General features: G+C 32.2%; 2 protein-coding genes across 4 annotated transcripts in view; both read right to left on the bottom strand.

Moving 5' to 3' along the window:
• LOC134693426 (uncharacterized) overlaps positions 1–19608 on the bottom strand; it is a 72777-nt gene extending 53169 nt beyond the window's left edge. For both annotated transcript variants that reach the window (XM_063554241.1, XM_063554242.1), the window contains exons 1-2: positions 19514–19608; positions 5589–5708 (exon numbers count right to left, since the gene is read on the bottom strand). In XM_063554241.1, coding sequence (XP_063410311.1) covers positions 5589–5708; positions 19514–19593 — 200 coding nt within the window. In that variant the 5' untranslated portion in view covers positions 19594–19608. The remainder of the gene's footprint in view (positions 1–5588; positions 5709–19513) is intronic.
• Positions 19609–20481: 873 nt separating this feature from the next.
• LOC134693220 (uncharacterized) lies at positions 20482–24147 on the bottom strand. Of its 2 annotated transcripts, none has more exons than XM_063553961.1 (3): positions 23977–24147; positions 21731–21979; positions 20482–20887 (listed from the first exon to the last, which is right to left on the bottom strand). In XM_063553961.1, exons 1-3 carry the CDS (start codon positions 24041–24043, stop codon positions 20574–20576), a joined length of 630 nt encoding a protein of 209 aa, XP_063410031.1. In that variant the 5' UTR covers positions 24044–24147; the 3' UTR covers positions 20482–20573. The 2 variants fall into 2 exon arrangements, with proteins under 2 accessions (XP_063410031.1, XP_063410032.1); XM_063553962.1 differs by lacking the exon at positions 23977–24147 and adding an exon at positions 23422–23491.
• Between the last annotated feature and the right edge of the window lie 1692 nt (positions 24148–25839).

Below are 25839 nucleotides of genomic sequence, written 5' to 3'. Positions count from 1 at the left end.
AATAGCTTTAACTTGTAAAAGTTGTCTACTGTTAAGGTTAATTTAGGTTTTTAAACAAGGAAAGACAGGCTTAGAAGGTATAGTTTTAGAAAATTGACTAAAAAAAGGAGAAAATGCACTTTGACATGGCATGTTTCATAAAATCACTTTTTTGTTGCATTTCAGTGTCAACTGCTAACCTTCATAAAATATTTATTTCTGAACCGATTTTCAAAACTAGCAGGCGAAAATGCTCGTTTTAACTAGTAGAAAACAGAAATCCATTTAAAGTGGAATTGGGAAAAAAAATGTTAATCCTTAAGGTAGCAATACACAGTTAGAAGTTTAGTTTCGCATTATGGCCCCTGTGAATTTTTTAAATATGAAAGTTTTTGTACAATAAAATTGATTTTTAGGTAATTGAAGAATAATATAGCCTTCTTAGTGGGTTTATATGAACATTTAGATTGATTTTAACATGTTTTATAGGCCATTTCAATGATTGACAGTCCGTATTTTCCTATCCGTACCGTTCATAGGTCCATAAATTATTGTAGTGTTTATCAACAAAGATTTTGCGCTCGATCTTTTCAATTCAATTTTATGGAAAAACGAGCAGGAAGACATATGATTTTTTTTGGACCACTTGATAGATATAAACCTATGGATTCAGGAAAGGTATCACTGTAATTCATTGAAATTTTCCTTTAGACCAAATTTTGGAGACTTTTGTGACATGTTCACCCCCTTTTTTGCTATATTTTGTATCTAAGAAATGCAGATTGTTGCCATGGTTACACCCAAAAGGGATTATATTTCACCCTTATGACCATTAGAAATCAAATCTATGGAAGATTCTCTTTCTACAAGTATATACATGCATAACACACATATAAAGCCTTCTTTGTTAGACAGGAGGGGAAAGGGGGTGTTTAAAAATTATGAGTGTCAATTTTAAGTTTTTTTCCTAACTGTGTATTGCTACCTTAGCCATTAAGAGTTATAGGTCAAGTTAAAATTTAGTTTTGGTCTGATGATTATTTTTTTTTGCAGAGTTATGGTTCTTGGACTTAGAAAATTCTCGCAAATAGGGTTGAGATCTCAAAAACCAAGTTTCGCCCGCCGCATTTTTTCGCCTGTTCTAAGTCAGGAGCATCTGGCCTTTTCAGTCTTGTATGATTTTTTATTTTAGTTTTTTTTGTGTATAATTTTGAGTTTAGTATGACGTCCATTATTATCACTGAACTATTATATATATTTGTTTAGGGGCCAACCGAAGAACGCATCCGAGAGCGGGAGTTTCTCGCTGAATTGAAGACCTATTGGTGACCTTCTGCTGTTGTCTGTTCTATGACTGGGTTGTTGTCTCTTTGACACATTCCCCATTTGCAATTCTCAATTTTGTGCTTGATTACTTTTATATGGATTTTATATTTGGAATTTTTTTTTCACAATATATTTTGATAATAATGTGTACCGGTATATGGTACGAGATTAACTAAGTGCCGCGCAACAACACAGAGTATTGCACAACAGCAAGAAATCTTTAATTACAGTCCAAATTCAGACTTGTTTCAAGTTTGAATATTGATCATATTCGTCTCCGAACTGTTCAGGGTTTGCCCTCTGTGGTCGTATTCAGCTGCGCTCGGCGAAGCATATTTTTATTATTACTTTGTTAAGAAAATGGACATTTCTAGTCTTGAAAACGATTTTGCTCAAGTGCACTCTCAATTATTGCAAGTACCATTCCCCGTCGCATCCAAAGAATCTACTGGAATGTATCGGTCAATGTGGATTAGTTTTTCTATATAATTTATCTTAAACCGTATCTCTAGATTTCTTTAAAATGATATGCATCAGTGTCAGTAAAAGTAGAAAAAAATCGATATCAATTATTAAAAAAAAAAGAATTTATTATGGAGTTCATTTTGTATTACTTTAGATTAATGAATTATCAATAATGTGTGTTATCAACATTAAGGGTTGATTATTAACAGGGACGCACTGATTATCTAATCGTGAATTTAAAAAAAGACATTATGAAATACGGAATTTCAATGCCATCAATGTCTCAGGATTTGTAATCATCTTAGAACGTCAAATGTTTTGCGTGGGTGTTATCACGTCGCTTTTGTACAAATTGAAAATATGTTGATTAGACGCAATTTTTTAAATCCTGAGTTGACAGACAAGACAATTCACATGAGGTTTGTTTATATAATTTATTAAGCAATGAAGTCGGGGAAAATCAAAATTTATGAATTAAAATTTACACAGATCTAATTTTGTTGCATAATTTCAACAAATGTTTTTGCAACACAATGATGATCAATGCTTATATATGAGATCTATCGTTTTGAATTGTATAAGCCCCGGGACAGCAAAACCAGTGTCGGATCCAGAAATTTTCTTAAGTGGGGGCCCACTGACTGACCTAAGAGGGGGCCCATCCAGTCACGCTTCAGTGACTCCCTATATAAGCAACCGAATTTTTTTCCAAAAAGGGTGGGAGCGGGTCCTAGCCCCCTCCCTTAATCCGCCTCTGAAACCGTTTAAACAGAGTTGCATAAATCCACAGTCACAGTTTTTAATTTATCTGAAAGGATGCGTTTCCTAGTAACTTTATCTCAAAGAGCGTGTCCACACTCTGAAAGGAAGCGTTTCCAAACTCTGAAAGGAAGAGTTTTGGTCGATGTTAACAAAAACAACAGTTTTTGCATGAAGGAAAGTGTTTGAAATCATATAATATATACAAAATGAAATCTCCAAACTTATATTATAGTCTTATTAATTGTAACTTGTGATAAACGGTCAAATGCTCTTGCAATCGTTACTTTTATTTTTGATAAACTTGTTGTACTCGTCGACGCTGTTGTAGTGTAAACCCGTATGCTTTTTGTAATCGATTGTAGACATTAGCAAATCTTATTTTAGGTTCTTGTTTATGTACTTTGTTCCGTCACCTATCAATTCTTTCAAAAATATTAGTATTTCATTGATAAATTGGCATAAAAGAACACCTACCATACAACGTTGTAATCTTTTTCTGTGTACAGTATCGGAAAGGACGCGTTTTCTGACTCGGAAAGGAAGCAAAAACGCCGATTCTATCGGAAAGGAAGCGTTATGAATATACACCGTGTATACTGAAAGGCAATATTACAACACGCTAATAGTACTTGACTTTGATGACTTTAACATACGACGTTACGTGACACCAATATCGTGCCCAACGTCAGTAAAAAAAATAGTCTGTTTCCCGGCCGTTATTGAAATTCTTGACAATATTTGTATATTCCGAGGGCATACTAATTGTTTTACGGAGGAAAACAACCTAGTAAAAAGTTATCAAAGGTACCAGGATTAAAATTTAATTCGCCAGACGCGCGTTTCGTCTAAATAAGACTCATCAGTGACGCTCAGATCAAAACAGTTATAAAGCATAACAAGTACAAAGTTGAAGAAACACAAAATATTTTTGTTTCTGAATAAATTAATCCTTAGGACTGATACAATTTTACCAGGGGCCTGTTTATCGAAGCTCTCTTAGGATTAGGACGTATCCTAAGACCAACTTATGACACATCAGGGTCATAAATGGGTTTATCAACCATCTCTCAATTTAGGAAATTCCTAGGAATTGTCCTAACTTTAGGATACCAATTTAGGTGTCTTAAGATGGTCTTAGGATGGTCCTAACTTTAGGATATATTCAATCTCGTGTTTTATTCGTTTTCATACGTATTATTGTTTTTAGCATTAGTAAAATAGTTGAAATTCGCCGTATGTTTATGAAAAATGCACGAGATTTGCCTTTGAACTGTTAAATATTGAAACCTTGACACTTCGAATTCAACTCACTCAAAAACATGTAATGATTTTTACCGATTATATATCTTGTTTACAATTAGTTTCTTATTTTTTTTTAAAATAAAACGTAATCATTATTTTTGTCTTATGTTTTGTTTTTATACAGTTTAAATGTTTAAATATTTTACAATAATAATTTATTATCTTTAATGTAACATTAATAACTAGTTTCTAGATAACTACATTAAAAAAAATATATATTGATAAAATGTGATATCATGTTTTATTTTTTTTATATTTCTAATTTGTATTTTCTTTTCCGCCAATACTTAGGACATCGGTTAGGACATCCTAGCTGAGATATTCCTAAGATTGCTTCGATGTGCATGCTGAGACGTGTCGTAAGTCGGTCCTAACTTTATCCTAAATGCTGTCCTAAGAAATTCTTAGGACGGAACTTAGGATAGTTTCGATAAACAGGCCCCAGATCTGTGATCACGATTTATTATAATTTGTGATCTTGAATAAACGTAAAGTAAACATATGTCTTATTTTCCGTCACGGTACATAGACTGTGTAGGTGTATGTCCACTTATATATAATACATGTTTTCCATTGCATCAACATGTAAACGGACCATTACTGTGTGTCAAAGTGTTTATGTCATTATCTAACTAACATCATACTCCATCCTTGATTAAACGGTGATATGTTCTTGCTTAGGGAGCTACCATTTGATTTTTATGGGGGGGGGGGGGGGGGGAGGGGCTAGGAGGAAATTTGAAAAAAATAGGCAGGACAGGAGTTCTGAGTAAAAAAAAAAGGCAGGATGAGACACTTGCAAAAAAAAAAGTCAGGACGACAATTTAGGTAAAAAAAAGTCAGGATAAACTAAAAAAAAGGCAGGACCGAACAGAGTGAAAAATAAAAAGGCAGGACAGAGATTACAGCTAAAAAAAATGCAGGACAAAATTTTTCATCCTAGCCTCCCCCCCCCCATAAAAATCAAATGGTAGCTCCCTTATCATGTGCGAAAAGATGCAATCAAAATATGATTTAAGGTCAAGTTACAGTAAATGGGCTATGTCACAGATTTCTGTAAAATTTGACATACATCTCTGGCTCGAATAACTGAGCTTAATAATGATTTCAGAGACAATACACTATATGGTTACACGCTTAGAACTTATAGACTTTTTAAAAGCAGATTTTGCTGAGAAAAATACCCCTTTTGCAGGAAAATTTTAGCTATAAAAATTACTTAACGAAATTCCGTATCAGTGCTGACGATTTAGAGATTGAAAGGGGAAGGTACAAAAATCTGACAGTGGCAGAACGTATCTGTAAATTGTGTGGTACTGAGGTTGAGGATGAAATTTAATTACTGCTTTAGTGCCACAAACTTTCAAATATTCGTTTCAACTTTCTAAATGAAATAAAACAACGGTTTAAAAATTTTAGTGGTTTAGATATTAAATCACAATTTATTTGGCTAATGTCTTCTGAAGATACTGTCCTACTCCAGAAACTCGGAAGAATTGTTGGAAAATTTATTCTCATATAGAAAAGTTTCCTTAAATGATACTAGTATATAGATATAGTAATGCCCTACATAACAGTTCAGTATTAATGTCAAATTCGCAATTTGTATCGTTTAATATGACAGTTCTTGGCCATTCGTTTTTCATGCGTTTTGTTATTTGATTTCGCCATGTGATTATGGATTTTCCAAATTGATTTTCCTCTAAGTTCAGTATTTTTGTGATTTTACTTTTTAAATTGGGTGCCTTTATTACCTGTTGTCTTCCACTTTTCGTAATTTCTTTACCCAATCTAAAATATCTTCTTCAACGTGCGTTCTTCCAAGCAGACGATCTCGAGCTGCACACGAGACTTTTCCTTGTTTTTCCATCTTCCTGAAATATTAATCAAATTTAATGAACATAATCATTAGATTTGGTATAATGGCCAATGACACGATTATCCACCAGAGACCAAATGACGTACTGTTTTTTAAAAGTATGCAAATACATTGTATAGGTCTTCATACGGCCTTCAACAAGGAACAACACCCACAACAAACAGTTAAGCTTAAAAAGTAAGCAAAAAGCGAGTCATAAACGAGAAGCCAAAAGTCATGGTTTATGTGCAGAACTACTAACACACCAAAATGTATTATGACGGATACCAACCAAAGACAATTCCCCTAAATTTCAAACTCCTACATGTAATTAACTTGGAACAGATGCACAATTAATAAAGGTTTAATTTGTCAACCATGTATGAAACTGAAAAAAATCTATAGACATGCCTGCAAGGATTTATCATACTTTACAAATATACAATGCCTGTGATAACAAATATCTAAATATCTTTAAAAACTTTTTTTTGTGTAATTTGTGGACACAGTGTAGATAGTATGACTGGATGTTTGACAGTATTTTATATGACAAAAGGAGTTCTATGATTTCCCAATAGCTAGGATTATTAACTGTGTCAACCTGATCATTAGAAGTGTTGTTTATTCATTTTTGTTTCACGTTCAAGACGCGCATTGAAGAGACACTAATCAATTACTAAATGATTATGACACATCTGGGGCCGGTTTCACGAAGCTATCCTAAGACATGTCATAAGATATATCTTAGGACATGTCTAATGATCCTCTTATGACTATCCTAGGACATATCTCAGACCTCGTCTCGAAGCTGTCTTAGGATGATCTTAGCTAAGACATCCTAAACCTGTCGCAAGTTCTTAAATTTTCAAATATAAATATGATTTACGGAAAAAAATCATGTAATATTTAATAGTATGTCTTACCATAAATTATTCTAAACGTATTGATTAATATAATGACATAATTTGCAAAATAAATATAAATGTAAAAAATAAAAGAAATTTATATATAAATTATCTTGAAACAATACATCAATATGAATATGAAATTTTGAATGCAAAATTAGGAAAAAAGGAATATAAAATGATGACATTTGTTGGTACAAGTGAGTTGAATTCAATTTCGACTTTATTGGTTATATAAGGTTAAGGGATAAAATCGTGCAATCTTGATATCAATACATCGAATTTTCATTGTTGACAAATCATGATAATCCGTCAATCTAGAAAGATAACGTTATAAGCAGGAATAGGAGAATAGATAATAAGTTGATAATAAGATATTTTTTTTCAAAATTAATATAAAAAAAGAGTGTAATTTATTTAAATAAACGTATAACTATCCTAAGACCATCATAAGACACCTCTCGCGTTGTCCTAACTTTATGACCAACTTTAAGAGAAGTCCTAATTTAGGACCACTTTGTGAAACCCACTTAGGACTAAGATATGTCGTTAGACCATCCTAAGACATGTCTTAGTCGTAAGACAGCTTCGTGAAACTGGGCCCAGCTGATTTTTGATACATTTTGAAGCGGTGTCTTCCTCGAATGCCAACATTTTATATAGTACCTATTCCTTGAATGCCAACAAAAATATTTCAATAGATGTTTATATAATAACAATAGGTGTTTTTATAAGTATTTAAGTGTTAAAAATAATGAATGAACTTTATAGAAATGCAACATTTTATCACTTTCTCGTAGGGAAAAATAGAAGATTTTAGGGGTAAAATTATTATAAATTTAAAGAAATAAAGAAAATTAAAACGTTTTATTCCTTTTTAAAAAAAAAATATGTTTTAAATGAATATATGTAAATAACATAAAAAATATTAAAATATTTAATTAAATTTTAGTTTAATACAATTATTTCAAACTAATGCCACACGGACATTTAATTCGAATTGAATTACCCAATTCGAATTAGAAATACGTTTTTGTTAATACGAGTTAAATGTAAACATCGTTTGCGGCGTTTTACGTTTCCGCAAATTGGCATTACTTTTCCGCGAAAAAAAGATGACGTTTCCGGAAAAAAAAGTTTACGTTTCCGCAAATAAATATCTTACTTTTCCGGAAAAAAAGTAATTATTCCGGAAAAAATAAATTATCACTTTTCCGCAAATAATTAAGGAATACTTATTGATCGAAAGCAAAGCTATAATAAAAAAATAAATATTTATTACGTTAAAGGTCATCATAAACATGTAAGTAAAATACATCATTAAAATGTATGAAAACGTATGTTAAAAAATATCTTGATATATGAGATCATAAGTCAATTCTTGCAGAATATTTGTAGCCAACACGTCGTACAAAGTCCATAGTAGCACATTTACCATTTACAAATTTTGTATTTTGTTCAGGAAGTCCATCATCTCCTTGCTTTTACAGTTAGAGTTCTCATCTTTATGTAAGATGTTATCTTCAGTTTCAATAACACATCGACAAAGACAAATATGGTAGGATGGCTAGCGTAAAAATGCTCGTTGTGGTAGGCACGAAAAGACTCGACACCATTCGTTGTTCTCTTTTCCTCGTGGTAAGGGGTGTTGCCCAAATGGTTGGTGGAAATCTCAATTGCCATCTATATAAAATCCAATATATAATCGGCAGACCTCATGCATGTATCGTCAGATGGAGCATCGGCAATTAATTCAACAAAGCATTCTTCAATGGCACTTCAATCATGTCAGTTGGCAAGTAAGCCAAACCAAAGATGAAGTTTAACTCATCCTTACCCGAGTCAGTAGTTATATCTAGTCAAATTGTAGCTATACTGAGATCAGAACATTTTCATTATCAAAAAATAAAAAATAAATAATTTATCATATATATTTACATTCAAATCTTTATAATTTACCAGGTAAACTTGCGGAAAAGTAATAAATACAAATTGCGGAAACGTATATTTTAAATTTGCGGAAACGTAGTAATGGGACTTTGAAAAATTAGCGGAAATGCAATACGCCCATCGTTTGCACAGTAAAGCGAATTTGACGCGCATTGTAATTCGAATTTTAATTGACGTCAGGACATTAAACGTTTCGAATGCGAATTAAACTAATTCGAATTAGTTAATGCGAATCAAATTCGAATTACGTGTGAACTTAGCATAACAAAGGGATATAAGAGATTTGTTTAGTTCCATATCAATTTAAATATTTTATTATTTAATATAAATTATAAGAAGATTTCAGTTGTACAATCAGAGACATATATAATACATTATATGTCTCTGGTATAACCAAGAAAAATATCCGGAACAAACTGAAATAAACAAAATGGTAATCTAACACATATTCAAAGCTTCAAGATATTTAATCAGAAATATGGTGGGATATCACAGCACACACAACTTTAGAAATATTGAGAGAACAAAAACAACTTCCAACAGTCTATTGTAGAATTTGTGAAAACTGAAATCCTTACAGTCCTGACTTTTTGATGCAACACTTTTGAAAGTTTCATTTTAAGTCACATTACTTCACGATCTAGTACTCTCATGATCTAGTACTCGGATGACATATTTATTTACATTCCATAACACAACACTCTACTTGCACGTGGTGGTGTGACGTACTGTAACCGAATCGAGTACACTCAAAACAAAGTTGAAGCATGAACTTGTGTATTACCTTTGAAATATGTGTTAATAATTATAATATATATACGGTAATGCTACTACCTATATTTACTTTGTATATGTAATACATTTGTATAAGTTCAAATAACTTGAAATCATATAGTTTAATATATACATGTAAGATAATTTCTATACTCATTCTGTCATCTGAAATTATAATATACTATACATATGTGATGCTCCTGTAGCGCAGTTACTGCGTCTGAGTTTGATTAATAAAGTTTGAAAGTTTGAAGAGAATCCATATTTGTTCAAGCAGGAGCAGCAAAATATGATTTTTTTTACCTGAATTTACCTTGTTTAATTAGTATGATTGTTTTAATAAGCATGCACTTTTGTTGTGATAACTACTTGCACCTATTTCTTGAACGCCAACATAATTTTACAGGTAAATTGTCGGTAGAACAAAGGTTGTTGGCATTCAAGGAATAAACCTTTGAAGCTAAGCTAGGAGAGGAACACATAATTGGTTCATTTTTTCATGATGTTATTTTTTTAAAAAGGGTGATGGTACCTGAGAGTATGTGTTTGCTTACTATTTTTATGTAGTTAATTTTGAACATATATAATGTAGAAATAACTCATGAAAAAAAGGATGGCTAAACATCAGAATTGTCTTATTCTCTATTACACAAATATTACTCTTTATTCACAATAAAAGAGTTTTTGTTTTTATACACAAATAAACAAAGAAAAAATATTTTACGTATCAAATGTACGTATTTACAAATTTTTGGATATTACATACAAATGTATATATTTGTTTCCCAAATGTAACTGATTGAATAAATCATGTGCTATACACATGGAAGATTGAATTTCTCAAGTTTTGCACATTTTGTTTATCGTGATCATTTGACCACTGTATAATCAACACACCGAAAATAACTTTGAATATGAAAAATTGAAAATGAAGTTGAAGAGTAAAAAAAATCATATATATCGTAATGTCAATGTTGTGTAAACGTATATAATATATATGCTGTTTTTATTCCTGCAGTTAAATATTTATGGATTAGAACGAAATATTATAAACTCTAGCCGTTGTCCTTCAGGTTGCCTTTGATTTAGAGCGTAGTGACGTAAACTGTAACTTTAATAATACCCGGTTTAGTATAACAAAAAGAGACGGTGTTTGTAAATTATATGAACATCGCAAATATTTAATTGTAAAATTATAACTAGTATCCTTTCTGATTCGTATTACTAAATAAGATATAATGTTAATATTAACAGATATAAGTCAACGATCTTTCTTACAAGGGCATACATTATGGATCGTTATGAAAACCAATATACGGTTCTTAATAACCAAATTACACATTCGCATAAAAAGTGTACAAAAACAACACGATAATTAAAATTATGGAATTAGTAAATAATTTTATCAATTCACCGTTTATGCATTCTGTGAAATATTTTCAAAAATATAGTCATCATGGTCGTAATTTGTAAAATAAAAAAAAAGACCAAAACAATTGAAATTCAACCAATGGTAATCGTGTATTTTCATTTTTGCCATTTTTAGTCCTTTAGAGTATGAAACGGTCAATTATAGAAATGTCGGATAACAGATATCCTTCCTCGGTATCGATGTCAAAACAATTATTGTATAACTAAACGCCGTATTTGAATATAAAAAAATAAGACAACGCGTGACCGAACGACGCATTGATTAAACGAGTGCGCAGCGTAGCGGCGTTCGGTCACAAGTTGTCTTATTTTTTATATGAAATTAATGTAGAAAATGTAAGGAACTATATGTTTTTCCTACGCATGTTTTGTTTCGGCGTTATCGACGTCTTTTTGACAACGCCTATTGTTGCATGACGTCAGAGAGTGAAATTACCACGTTTATTTCACATGTGAAATTATTGGTTTTTATCTAACTGGGAAATCAATGTAATTCATTGCCACCAATGTAATGATCTTATCTATCTATTCTGCTTTTCCAGTTTTGTACAAGTTAAAAACCAAACCACCGTTGTGAAAATCTAAAATTAAGAAATAATTCATGGGGGCTTGAATATATCGTGATTTTACCACGGGTTGGCCCTTGTGGTAAAATCTAGATATATTCAAGCCCCCATGAATTATTTCGATTCTAATAGGACAAATACGGCAATTATTTTGGATCGAAGCGCTCTAGGTGATGGCATTATTTGCCGTTCCAATATATAAACGCACTATTAAATTGACGTAAAATAACGGAGCAAACTGAATAAATGATGATGCTTAAACTATTTATAATAACATATTTAGATAATTTTAGATTAATCTAATTATTATTGTACTTATATGTCTCATATGTATACAAAAACGGCTAATATAACTGATTTTAGCATCATTTGTTAACGTTTCCTTGTTGTGATGATTTTCCGTTTCACAAGCGTGTATTTTCCCGTAAATTGCTTATATTCTGACGTCATTGTTCTATGACGTCGATTCGCTCATTCATTAAAAAACATATGACGTGGGGGTTCAATGGGAACAGCCCATGAAATATATTCATATTTTCAAAGCGTTTGAAGGACGTCATGTTAGAATTTGATTTTAACGACAATTTAATATGTTAGCACGTTAATATATACATATCATACATATACCAGTATTTCTGTGGGGGAAAATACAAAGGAGTAGGGGCATTAACGCCAAGGTTTGGCCCAAGTAAATTAAATGTTTGAAAACTATTTCAAATTGGCCCAAGTTTTAGAAATGCATACGGTCAAGAAATATAAATGAAAAAATAAGGATTTTTTTCAGATGACGTCACAATTACGTCATTATGTGTACTATTTTTACAAAAACGAAGAAAAAAACAGAGTTTATGCAGTTTTCTATCTCTATTTCCATTGTGGAAACATCGTGCGCAGCCGAGAAACAGCAAACAATTTAACAGAAACTTTATAACAACTATTGCCATAATCTCACCAAATATAAAGTTGTTTCCTGGGTGCGCACATACTTTTTCAATCTAAAATATACTTAAAATTTGATGAAAAAATTAGGAAAATCACAAAATTTTACAAAATATGCAAATTAAGTCATGATTTGTTGCCATGGTAACTTGTTAGATGTCAAATTTGTTTTGTTTTTCTTAGTACCTTATACCTTAGTCAAGTTTTCAGTAATTTAAAAATATGTCTGATAACTTTTAAATTTGTAGTAATTTTTGGGCCAAATAAGGGCCTTATTGCCTCTACTCCGGCTAAACCGAGTAATTCGTTCGTTTTATTTCGCTGTTTTATGATTGCTACATAAATAGAAAGATCGATTCCGATGAGAGACTGAATTATTTGACTGAATCAAGTTATTCTGATTTAAAATTGGCAATGGGATAAGATAGTGTATCGGAAACGTTTAAACATGAAGCCAAATGATTGGAAAATGCAAGAGCACTATTTTTTTTTATTCAAATACATATTGAAAAAAGAGGTAATGATACAAAATTCCAGATATTTAAACTTTGAAAACATTATAACAACGTAATAACACAAAAAGAAAAATACATAAAGGCAAACAACAAAATACAAAATAACATATTTACAAGTCGAACTAACTGTCCATTGTTCGAATTCCTCTCTTACCCTTGAACGAATTTACACGTTGACTGATGTGTGTCGTGAAGGTGACTGTGACTATGTTGTATTCAAAACAAAACATGGAGCCGCTATTTAAACAACCCATCACTAATAGTTAGAACGTTGTAAGAAAGACCTGTCACCAAGCGAGGAATATGACGGTTGTTATCCATTCGTTTGATGTGTTTGAGCTTTGGCTTTTATTATTGCGTTTAAAAATTTCCTTGGAGGTCAGTATTTAAGTTGTTTTCTTTTTTTAATAGTGTTTAAATAATTTAGTCATCGATATGTCCGGCGCCGAGCCCGTAGCCTTACATACTGTGAGGTCAGAAAGTTATAAAGCTGGAAGTTTTTGTAAACTGTCACCATCAACTTTATCTGTGAACATAAGAAGCATTACTTTCATTTGTCTTACCTTTGTAAAATAATTTTCTAAATGTATAAAAAACCTAAAAAGTCAAACATTGGAAATCATAGCCATTGGAAATTATGAAAACTGTTCAAGAATGTGATTTTTTTTCCCTATTCGCTGTTATTCAACCAATGGGGCGACTGAATTAGTATGCACAAAATGTACAGCTACATACCTATTTGTAAAATTAAATTTATAGACACTATAACCTCAAAAACACGTGTACAAAAATGTATGCATTTGTTGTGACACCCACTTAGGCAGTTTGAAGTACTTCAACGACAATACACACAAACAAAGCACTTCTGAGTGACAGAAATTAGATATCAGATGAATTGTGATATCATTAAGTTTTGTAAACTTTCAATTGCATTGTTCTCCCACGGTGGTTTGTTTGGAAAGATAAAAAAAAAATCAAAATGAAGTTGAAATGTTAAGTGACGTTTTTATTATATGAACAAGGCAATATAAGAAAATGATATACATTTTGAATTCTTAAGTATTCTTATGCTTAAAATACGTTCGCTTGAAGGAAATGAAAATTTAATAAAAAACGGTCTTTCATTGATATGAATCTGATATTTGTAACTGGACGCAATTAGGAATAGGTCATGCATGATGATCGCACTTCATAATTAACACGGCCAATTCCCTTAAACTTCCATACTGCGATATATGAAATGATGTTCACTCCATCTCGCGATTCTCATCTGATTATTTGTTGAAGCATTTTGGTAATAAGGTTTGTGAGTTTCTGTTTTATTTATTGTAAATATATGGAGGCTGTATCTGAAAATAGTTCGTTGCCCTCAAATATATGAATGAATAAATACGTGAGATAAGAGACAGCAGCCCAAATACATGTACAGTGTAAAGACGCGGAGAGGGAAACATACCGTTTTCAACTATAATAGACATGTGACTATTCAATATGTCAAGACATAACAAACGGCAGCTGCTGACGAGGTTTCGGACAGTCACATGACAATATGGCGGGTTTTAACCAGTTTTTATTCAAATCTCACGTCTCCCATTTCTTCATAGAACAGAATATAACAGAATAGATTTTTGTTTAAGACAGGGTTGCATGAACATTACAAAAATAAGCTCTAAAGACCTTTTTGTCGACCTGTAGAACATCACTTTCATAAATAAAACATAGATATACATTTAGTAGTCCAGGGAAAACAATTTACTTCAATATAATGATACAATGTATAGCAATGAAAAACACGAATAATGACTTTTGGTTAATTATGATTGCAATATGATATTTGTCCTATTGAGTCAGACGTAAATCCGTATATCAGCATTGGCGGATCCAGGGGGTGTTTCCGGGGGTTAAGACCCTTTTTGGGACGATCAACATGCATTTGAAAGGGGACATATAGTTGGACGCCCCACTTTTTTGTCCTGGTTTGGTACCCATCCGCTTGTGCAAGCGACCTAATATACATACAAGGAACAAATCGTATTAGGTCACTAATACACTAACACAAGTGCGTTACAAATTTACCTTACAGACTATTTTTACGTGTGGCATTTGGACTAGTGACCTATCAAAGTGACTAAGTCTTTAATATTAAGAATCTACTTGCATTGGTCGATATTTTCTCGCGGGTACAAAATTTCAGCAAAAAATCAAACATTTGTTTTTTAAAACAAATTTTATTTATTACACTATTAGATATTACATTATGATATGATACAAAAATGAACCCCAAAAATCCATTCGGTTTGGTCCCAGATGACTTTTAAAATGTTTATATCATTGAAAAATCTCCAAATTATCTCCCTTTGATGCAAACCCCTCTTTTTTTTTTTCTTTTTTCTATCAGGTATGAGATAAAGTTCATTTAAAGAAAAAAGTAAGCGAAATCTTATATTAAATAAAACAAATGATTTAAACCCGCGAGCCCCCTTAATGTGTTTTCTGCATTTATTTCAATCGTTTGTCATCTATTTCGTCGTCTGTTGAAACCTTTCAGATAACCCTCGACATCGTGAAAACTGTGTTGGTTTTATAAAGGGGACATAACACCACTTATTTGCGGCTCTTCATATATTGCTGTTCGGTGTGAGCCAAAGCTCCATGTTGAAGGGCGTAGCTTGACCTATAAAGGTGTACTTTTACAAATTGTCACTTGGATGGAGATTTGTCTAATTGACACTCATACCACATCTTTCTATATCAATAACACCACTTCTAACCGTATATTGAAATTAAACGTGCCTACTAACCCCCTATATAAAATAGACACGGTCTCTTCGCGGTTGCTTTAACCAATATTCATAGAACTGTAGACGATGTTTTCCTGTTTGAATGATCATTTTTAGTTCCCGTTATAGCTTGCTGATCAGTGTGAGCCCATGCTTACACATTATGACTTGGATTGAGAGATGTCTCATTGGCACTCATCAACATCTTCCCAGATATTTATTGCACGAGTTGTTTAGTTAAGCATTGTTGTTGTGCCCCCCGAACATGGTCCCGATGATTTATGTATCCCACAATCAAACTAATCAAAGTTTAACTGCAGGAATTCAAAAAGTTCTGTGATGAACCATATTTCTAATCCCATTTTAACTCTGGGTATGTTTAAACCATAGCGATAGTATATATCACAGTCCTGCTAAGACGAAATTAAATGTTTGCTGAAAATTCGAACAAAAAATCCATATCCAACTCAGTCAAACATCACGTGACTTTTGTAACGTATACTGGCAATTTACACTATTCTATATTAAAACCTAATGACGATATTAGGAACATATATCCGTTATCATCTTTCAAACTTGCTGAATTCATTTTCAAATGGTTGCCATGATTACCACCACTTTTTTTAAGCAGATAACGCCGACACTTCTCGCTTCAAATTACCATATCGGACGTGTACATTCTTATCTAACTTATAATAAGTTTGTAATGAGCTGGAAGATTCCAAAAAGGATCAATCAAATTTCATTAGACAAAGTGAACCTGACATTTCCATTGCAAAATACAAGCAAACAAACAACGGGAAGGATTGTGACTGATGTTCATATGATGAAATCAAAATCTTTCAGTCAGTTTAATTGAAGTCTGGAGCTGGCATGTCAGTTAACTGCTAGTAGTCTGTTGTTATTTATGTATTATTGTCATTTTGTTTATTTTCTTTGGTTACATCTTCTGACATCAGACTCGGACTTCTCTTGAACTGAATTTTAATGTGCGTATTGTTATGCGTTTACTTTTCTACATTGGTTAGAGTCATAGGGGGAGGGTTGAGATCTCACAAACATGTTTAACCCCGCCGCATTTTTGCGCTTGTCCCAAGTCAGGAGCCTCTGGCCTTTGTTAGTCTTGTGTTATTTTAATTTTAGTTTCTTGTGTACAATTTGGAAATCAGTATGGCGTTCATTATCACTGAACTAGTATATATTTGTTTAGGGGCCAGCTGAAGGACGCCTCCGGGTGCGGGAATTTCTCGCTACATTGAAGACCTGATGGTGACCTTCTGCTGTTGTTTTTTATTTGGTCGGGTTGTTGTCTCTTTGACACATTCCCCATTCCCATTCTCAATTTTATTAAAATGAAGAAAAAACAAACAGCAATCAGCAAACCAAAAGATATGAAACTGAAGACAGAGCAATACGAACCCCAATATAATCTGAGACGATCTCAGGTGCTTCGGAGTGGTTAAACAGGCTTGATTTTGTAACAGTGATTATGGTAGCAGACCAGTCGATTATTAATGCTGTTGAAGTTTTTAAGCATTATCAATTATAGTAACCTTATAGTCTGAACTTTGACTTTCTTTGATACTGAAAATTTCAAATGGAATTTACATGTATCTTTCAAATGTCCTTGCAAACATATCGTCAGGTATCCCAACTTTCTAATCATTTAATTTTTCTACACAATTGATTTTTAATCTTGACAATAGTTAAATTTTTTGAAAATAATTACGACTTATCAGTTGGGCAGAGTTTTTTATTAATCAAATCGTTTTAACAATTTTCAGTCAAAACTCGTCGTGTCGAACTCGGTTGTGACGAGAACTCGGATAAGTCGGAGAAATTTCTCAGTCCCGGTGAAATTCCTGTCAATCAATGCATAATAACCACTGATAAGTCGAACTCGGTTGATTCGAATACTCGATTTAGACGGTTAAGTAGAAAGAGATTCGACTGAATTACATTAATTATTATTTTAAGACATACAACCACCTTGAGTCGATGTCGATATATATACTTATACGTGTTCATTTGCTTGGCTCTAAAGACGATAACATAATTATCAAACAGCAGTGTATATATTACGTCTTCATTTCCTTTGATAACAGATCAGAAATAATTCCAATTTCCACTCACCAGCTGAACAGTAATATTTTTCTCTAAATCAAACGATATCTTATATTAATATTTCATGTATGATCAGCCTTGGAAGATGATATATGTATTGTTTCTCACCCACGTTCTATAGATTTACAGCAAAAATCGTGTTCAGGGTTTGTTTTCCTATTGTTTAAAGGATGTAATGCGTAGTCCATATTATCCACTGATATTATACAATTATAGTAAAATTATGAAAACAACTGCATTGAACAAAAGACCAAAAAGAAAAAAAATTGTATCATATACAGAAGTAAATTGGAACTGGTGCAGTTATTTCTGTCAAATTTAAAAAAAAAAAAAAAAAATTCTCCACTTTGAAGCCATTAAAAGGATTTTTTACAATTAAGTGCAACTGTATGATTTCACATTTCTGCCATTATACTGAAATTTAACATGTGAAACAGAAACCTTCAACTACAAATTTGTTCCTTACCTTATTGTGTTTTTCATTTCAAATGGCAATGAAATGGTATACAATTTATATTTTGAATGTAAGTGCTATCTACTAAACGAAAATCAACATGTGATTACTTCAAGTATTGATTTGAACGTGTCTAAGGTTCTGATAAAACAATCAAAGGCATATTAGAGTACTTCACTATAATTATGACAGTATATCACTGACTGAGCCCATAAATCAAACATACAGATATATTTGTACAATCAAATCGTTTGAAGACATAAATTGATTTTTCATCGGGTCCGAATGCTAATGACCCTAATATAAAGGTTGATCTTTATTAACAATTTAAATTTATTACCGTACAGTATACGCATAGAATCTATGCTTTTAAGTTTAAATGTGTACATGAGGTTAATATGTGTGCTATTTTATGATATGTTACTTTCTAATGTATATTTATTGCTTTTCTATAATCCATGGTAATAAAAATTATATATTATATAAATATTGTTGTTTTCGTCTTATATAAAGATTTGGTATAAAAATACTGGATTTTAACAGCTATAAACATTGGCGAGAGATAATTTCTTTTTAATTTCAAATTTATCACATAATTAAAGCGGCATACATGGCTTCGAACGTGAGAAATATTTAATAAGTTTGATAGCAGTTTAATGTTACCAAAATGTACAAGGATAGTCTGTTCATGGGTATTACATCTACATGTATAGTCTGTCTGACCATGCCAATATTCGAATCTAAGATTACTACACCAGAAGCGCCAAAAAATAGTTTCATCACGAGACACCCCAACAGAAGCAATTCTTAAATGAAACAACCTTTAATAACGTGGTGTTGAGGGGTCCAAATTTAAAACCAGAGAATACTTTCAAATGTGCTGCAGATTTACTAGATTTCAGGTTTCGTGTTGATAGTCGTACTTTGACCTAACAGGACCCGGATCAGAATGCTGTTCTTGTGCAAAACGGAGTGGTTAATATTCATATTGCATTAACATCGTCTTGAATATGCATTTAATTTGTCATTGGATGTAAAACGGCCATCCATCATCTTCTGTATAAAAGCTATTAGATAATGAAATAAAATCAAAAGTATTCAATTGTACTTTCAACAATATACTGTAATATAAAATTGAGAATGGAAACATAGAATGTGTAAACAAGACAACACGACCAAAGATCAGAAAACAGCCCAAGGCAACACATGGGTCTTCAACACAGCCGCGAGAAAATCTCCTGTACCCGAAAGCGAGCTTCAGGTGGCCCCTAAACAACCTAAATGAATAATTATCATTGTACTTACGAAGCGATGCTCAAAACAATGAATCCATTATCTGTTTCATTGAAACTAATCAAACAAATTTATTATAATTCTACTCACTTTGTTTTTTTCTTGACATTTTCCTTACGAAATTCCGAAGTCGTTTGAAAAGAAACCTTTTTACATGTTGAATTGTCCATGGTAGTGCAAAGTTTCTTCAAAGAAACTTGCATAGAAATTCTTTGCGTTAAACCGATGTTACATGTAAGAAAGTAATTATGTTATTTTTACCCATAATATAATTATGTTATTTTTACCCATAATATAGTTTGATAGCTAAATTATTTACAATTTATTTACCCATGGGAGTATTATACAGTAGATAAACTGTCATTGCTCATTCTTGGTGCTTTGGTATTGGTTTTTATTACCACTACAAGAAACAAGTTCATTAGCGAGCTAATGTACTGTAGATGAAAATGACATTTTATTAGTGCCGTGCAGCAGAAGCGCTTTATAAATTTACGTTTGTCAGGTACGCTCTTAAAACATTAACATTTAAGAGTCGGGGATGTAAAAATTCGCAAAAATATTATGTGCTACAAGAAAAATAAATGTCTTATTACAAAAGACTCAATATCTTCAATGATTCAATATTCAAAATAAATACATATAATGTGCATGTATATGTTTAAGGTGGTATTGCGTACGTAGAGGAGAAGGATTTGCATCGATGGAAATATCACGAAAAGAATATCCCTACACTCCTCCTTAAATACGGGTTCATAGTAATTATACAAACCACTAAGAGGGGGGATAGTAAATTTAATTAATGTAAAAGTTTTGAAAAGACCTCTTAGACTAGAAATGAATAAAACGATGTGTGTGTGTAAGCTGTGTTGTTGCATTGCAAGCTTATTAATACACATCCCCAATTTCCTTACAATGATTTATTTGCATTACTCTCTTACGCCTTATGCTGAATATTTAAAATTCATGTCATTGCTTACTCGCCAAAACTGCAATATAAAGGTTACAAAAAAAGGTTTAAACAAGACATTATTATATATTATACTTGAAACAAGAAATGAATTTATTTGAATTTTATTAAATCAATATTTCAGAACCTTTAACAACAAAATCCAATCCTAGATCCAAATTGTCAGGTTCACAATTTTGATCATATTTTGTATATGAAAAATAATGAAACCATTGCACATACAAAAAAAGTCATCCAGTTATTAGTATGTCCCATAGCCGCATTCCTTCTCCAAGACCTCCATGGGTCTGTGTTGTTCGCTCCATTTACACAGAGCACGCCATTCAATTCTCCAACTCTATATGAAGACAAGCCGTTACGGTTAATAAACCGTTTTAAGAGGAACAAAACACCTTCTCTTTGCTGATTAAGAATAGATTTTTCTGGATAGCATCCTCTATTTAATGATTGTTCTACATTGAAACATCCTCTGATGTGGAAAGTAACAGGTACAACTAAAATATGAATTAAGCAATAAATAGTGATGCATATCAGTTAAAAGTATCAGTATCAAAAAGGCATTGAAATTTCATTATAGACTAAGTAGTCGGATGATACGGATATGATATATTTTAAGTTAATAACTTTGAAATATTACCTTAATTTGACGCAGCTAACGGTTTATTTAAGTCACTGACATAAATCAATACACAAATGATGCAAAAACTTGATATAATAAAATAAAATGAAAATAGAAAGAATATGACTGACTTTTATTTTGACCGGGCAAATTTTTTTCAATTATTTAAGGCAATTCCTTGACCTAACTTTCGACTATTGGACAAACTAATAAAATATATAGTGAGATAGAAGCGGTTGGTGAGCGTTTAGCTGCCCTCGTATATAAACTCATCAAAGATACTAGGATTAAAATTTATCACGCAAGGGCCGTGAATTAGCAGACATACCACATCTCTTTAATAAGTAGGAAAGTGAAAACTGCAAAAATACAATAAATCTGTTGTTTCCCTTGTGCCCATTTAACTGTATGTTTTGACAAGCTCTTTCTTTTGTCATAGGTGTATCATTTACAAATCACAAGGACAACCGTTTTAACACATTTTCTCAATTAAAAACGCCTTTCATCGCTGAAACCGTCAATGTTAGAATCAATCTATAACCAATTATCCACTTGATTGTGGCCTGTGATATCAGTGTTATATGTTATATGGAGCAACTTCGGCCGACCAATTTGGATCATGGTCTTAAAAGGCGTTTATCCTTAATTATTATGTATATTTCATTCAAATCATATGGAAAGATTTTGAACAGTTGTATCAAAACTAATAACAAAGTACCTATTTCACCACGCCTTATCGTCACCTTTACAGTTGTTACCAATCGTCCACATTTACTGACTTCTCCAGAACTATTACCATGGACGCTTTTGCACGTTTTCATTGTTACGCCTTTGTCCACTTCCACAGTATGCGCATTTTCACATTTTGGTGTTCTATAAGTATGAATACCATCCAGGTATTGTTTAACTTTAGACGGGATAGAAGAAGTGTCAACCACAAAGTCTGTACAGTGTATACACTCCATTCCTGAAAAAAATCAGAAGATTTAATCTATACAGTTTTATAATCAATATGTGTCGCAATGACCTTTTGTTCCCCTCTTAATATGCTTTCGAATGAGGTATAAGGTATATCTATAATTAACGGCTAAAGGGTCATAGCAGTCTTTTCCATTATTCAAAATATCCATTTCATTATTCAAAATTGGCTATTTCTTAACTTTCACGCGTATTCTGGCATTAAGTCCTCCATAATCCCTCTAATAGTCATTGTGGCACATATAATTTATAGTCAGTTTATTCCTCTATCAGGCTTTAATTTGGTGTATAAATTATTCCATAAATACGGGCTGACGGGTTGCAGCAGTACATTCCATAATCAGAGGAAAAAGAATAGCGAAGGTTCAGTGAAAAAAATAAAAGACAACGTAGAGTATTTTAAATTTTATGTATATGTTTTGGTATTCAGGTCGTCCATACATTGAACCAAGGAGTTTCTTTTTAAAATAGTTAGGAAAACCCACTAGTTTATCCTCCGAAACTAGATAAATAAATCAAATTAATTTTTTTTAATTTATTTTTTTCTGATATTAATTTTAATATTTGTTAGATGAAACCGAAAAGACGAATTTAGAAAAAAGAGATATAGCTTTAGTGTCACAGTCATTTTTTTTCATTTTTTTCTTCACTATACACCGCTCAACTTGAAAAAATGAAACATAAACTATTTCATTATTCATTATTCATCACTTAACATTGGATAGTGAATAGTCAACTATTTCATTATTCATTATTGAATTTTGTATAATGAAAAATGAATAATGGACTTACTTCAGCGTGGTATTAATATTGATGAAATATATAGCGATGCTTACGTTGAATCGAGGACAGTTATAAAATCTCAATATTGCAATACAGACAAAAATGGCTTGACTTGCACATTTTAGGATGTAATGGCAATTAAAAAGATTCCAGTTCTGTTTACTTGTTTAAGCGATGGATACCTGCAGTGAAACTAAATACTTAAAATCTGAGAGATTCGGAGAGTCAAATGTACTAAGTATACATTGCTAAAGTATATAGTAAGTTTTATGCAAGGTATAAGTTGCATGGTAAATTCTCCCTGTACTTGTTTTAAAATCATGCTCAACATTCATTAAAACGTTTTTGACCCATTTTTGATTTTTAAATATTTAGGACATCAAAATATTATTAGCGCAAAATTGTTGGGACTATTCTTCAAGTTGTTTAGACATGTTTTGTGAAATGTACATCGAAAACCCATAGCTTCACTTCCGGACTAACTTCTGTTTGCGTTACAAAAATTATCTTCTAATGTTAAGCTCCTGCGTTATTTCTATATATATTACTGCGAAATCAAGCCATGCTATAACTTCATGTTTTTCTAAAAAAATATTTGTACGTGTACAAAAAACTCAAGGGTCGACTAGGATATAGAAATATGGTCACCTTTACTTTTTCTATCCGGAAGTGTAGTGACCATGCTTGTCAGTTTGGTTTTCCATTTAACAAAGTTGATACCTTGACTTCTCCAATTCGGAAGTGTAGTGACCATGCTTGCCATTTTAGTTTTCCGTTTAACAAAGTTGACACCTTGACTTCTCCAATTCGGAAGTGTAGTGACCATGCTTGTCATTTTGGTTCTCCGTGCATCAAACATTAGGATAAAATTTGAATATTGATTTGATTTCTGAGGATTGCTTGTTTGTAGACTTAATTTTAGATCGGATATTGAAATATGTTTGCATTCTTGATCAAAATTTTTCGAATAAAATAATTAAAGAATATCAATTTAAAATAATTTTATAATTCACATGTAATTGGCCGTGTTATTCAACTTATAAAATATGGCGCGTCTCGGGTATATCGTTGTGAAAAAAATCATGTGAAACATTTAAAATATATCATTGATATGGTAAATTAGCTGGGACTATCCAAGATATTAGCTAATCAATTAACTTCATATGTAAACATTGTTTTCGTCCCAAAATTATCATGACTTACCATAAGATTCTCCAGTAAACAACAAAAAAGTCGATATGATAAAAAACATCATAGTTACACACTGCATGAATATTTTTGTCTAAATGAATCGAAACGGGCTGTTGAACGACGGAAACAACGAACAATGTGAGTTAGGATTACCGGGGTTTCGCGATATTTTCTTTTCAACGTGGAGGTTAAAAAGTCATATCACGTGATATTTTTCTGTGCATCTGCGCATGCCAAGTCTTTATCAAAGACGAATTGAATTCCCATTTTTAATATGGTCCTCATTATATTGAAAGCTTATATTCAGGCGACAATACCATAAGTGGTTATTTTATGGATATCCTTGGTCCTAAGTAGGCTATTTTCGGAAGTTACCATTCTACCGGTGTGTGTTAAATGAGATTGTGGACCAGGAAAAACGGACTATAGCGGAACTTCTGTGTCGATATATAAGTGTTTCCTTTTTTAGCATGACTTTCCTTATGTATATCATTAAATCTTCAACTTAGTCATTGAATTTTGTAAGACACCCAATATCAAACATTGTACCCCTCAAAATCAAAATATCGTTCTCTTAAAACCAGACAATGCTGATATGTGAAAACATATGGTTCCACAGACTAACACATATTTTTTTTTTATCTGCTAGAAATCTAGTCTTCATTGTTAGCTACATGTTTTCTTTTCATGGCACATGATATCGCTATCTCTAATGAATTTGACATAACCGTTACAAGAAAAGTGCTGTCAAATTGACAGCAAACCGGGCACGTTCACACTTATTTGACCTACAACGTTATATGCCTATTAACCATAACTCATGAACAGCAAAAGGGAAAATTATCAATTTGTGATTAATTTTATTTGACTTTCATTTTTTCATCGGTACAAAAATACGGAATTTGAAAAGCGTTCAACGGTTGATCGAATATTACATGGAAACGACATAAATTTCAATTTGAAATGTATCAAGGACAATAACTCCATAACGGTTAAAGTGAAAATCGTCAAAACTGAACTTGACCTTCATTTCACTAACAACATATTGAATTTAAAAAGCATTGGTTGAACGGTTCATAAGTTATTGCGCAGAAACAACATAAAGTGCCTTTTATAGAATTTATCAAGGACCATAACTCCTGAATGGTAAACGTGAAAATCGTCATCAGTAACAACATATTTAAAAAAAAATTGAAATGCATTGTTTAAATGTTTAATAGGCTATTGCACGGAAACTGTTGGCAGCAACCCACCGCCAGCAGTACTTCACCTAAATAATAACCTGATGTTTCCTGTAAAACTGGTAAAAATATAAATGGACAAACATTTTTATCTGTGCTTTAACTGCCTAGTACATCTTATACAGGGTTTACATCTGTGACAAGAGAATTGTTAACTACTATATGGGATGAACAAAACAGGTGCCACATGTGGAACAGGATCTTTACCCTTCAGGAGAAAATGAGAAACTCCTAGTATTTCGTGGGGTTCGTGATGTTCAGTCTTCACTTTTATGAATTTATTTTTGTGTACTGTTGTTTGTGTGGGTTTTTTTCTTTTCTTTTTTAGCCATGTTTTTTTCAGTTTATTTTTTAACTTTAATAAGTTTGAATGTCCCTAGACTGGTACATAGCTGTTCTATTGAAATTCTTGACACTAATTAATATTTGTATATTCCGATGGCACACTGGATATTTAACGGAGGGAATTAACCTAGAATCTCCTTTTGGGACCTTTCGCCTCTCTATGACGTCACAATATCTTTTTGAAAACAAGTTGCTTTTTTTTATCATAAAGAATTGCAGGAATTTGACAGAATACCGCTGAATGATGAGAAATATAAGTGTCAAATTTGTTTTGAAATTTGTACACTCT

This window comes from Mytilus trossulus, chromosome 12, assembly GCF_036588685.1.
Source record: "Mytilus trossulus isolate FHL-02 chromosome 12, PNRI_Mtr1.1.1.hap1, whole genome shotgun sequence".
NCBI lineage: Eukaryota > Metazoa > Mollusca > Bivalvia > Mytilida > Mytilidae > Mytilus > Mytilus trossulus.
Note: the sequence above shows the minus strand (reverse complement) of the source record. Positions and strands in the feature narration are given on the sequence as shown.

Coding starts and splice junctions, on each gene's coding strand:
- LOC134693220 (XM_063553961.1), bottom strand. CDS start 24,043: ATGCAGTGTGTAACTATGATGTTTTTTATCATATCGACTTTTTTGTTG. Junction 21,980..23,976: donor GTTTACTGGAGAATCTTATG/GTAAGTCATGAT, acceptor GATTTTTTTCAG/GAATGGAGTGTATACACTGT. Junction 20,888..21,730: donor GATAAGGCGTGGTGAAATAG/GTACTTTGTTAT, acceptor TTCATATTTTAG/TTGTACCTGTTACTTTCCAC.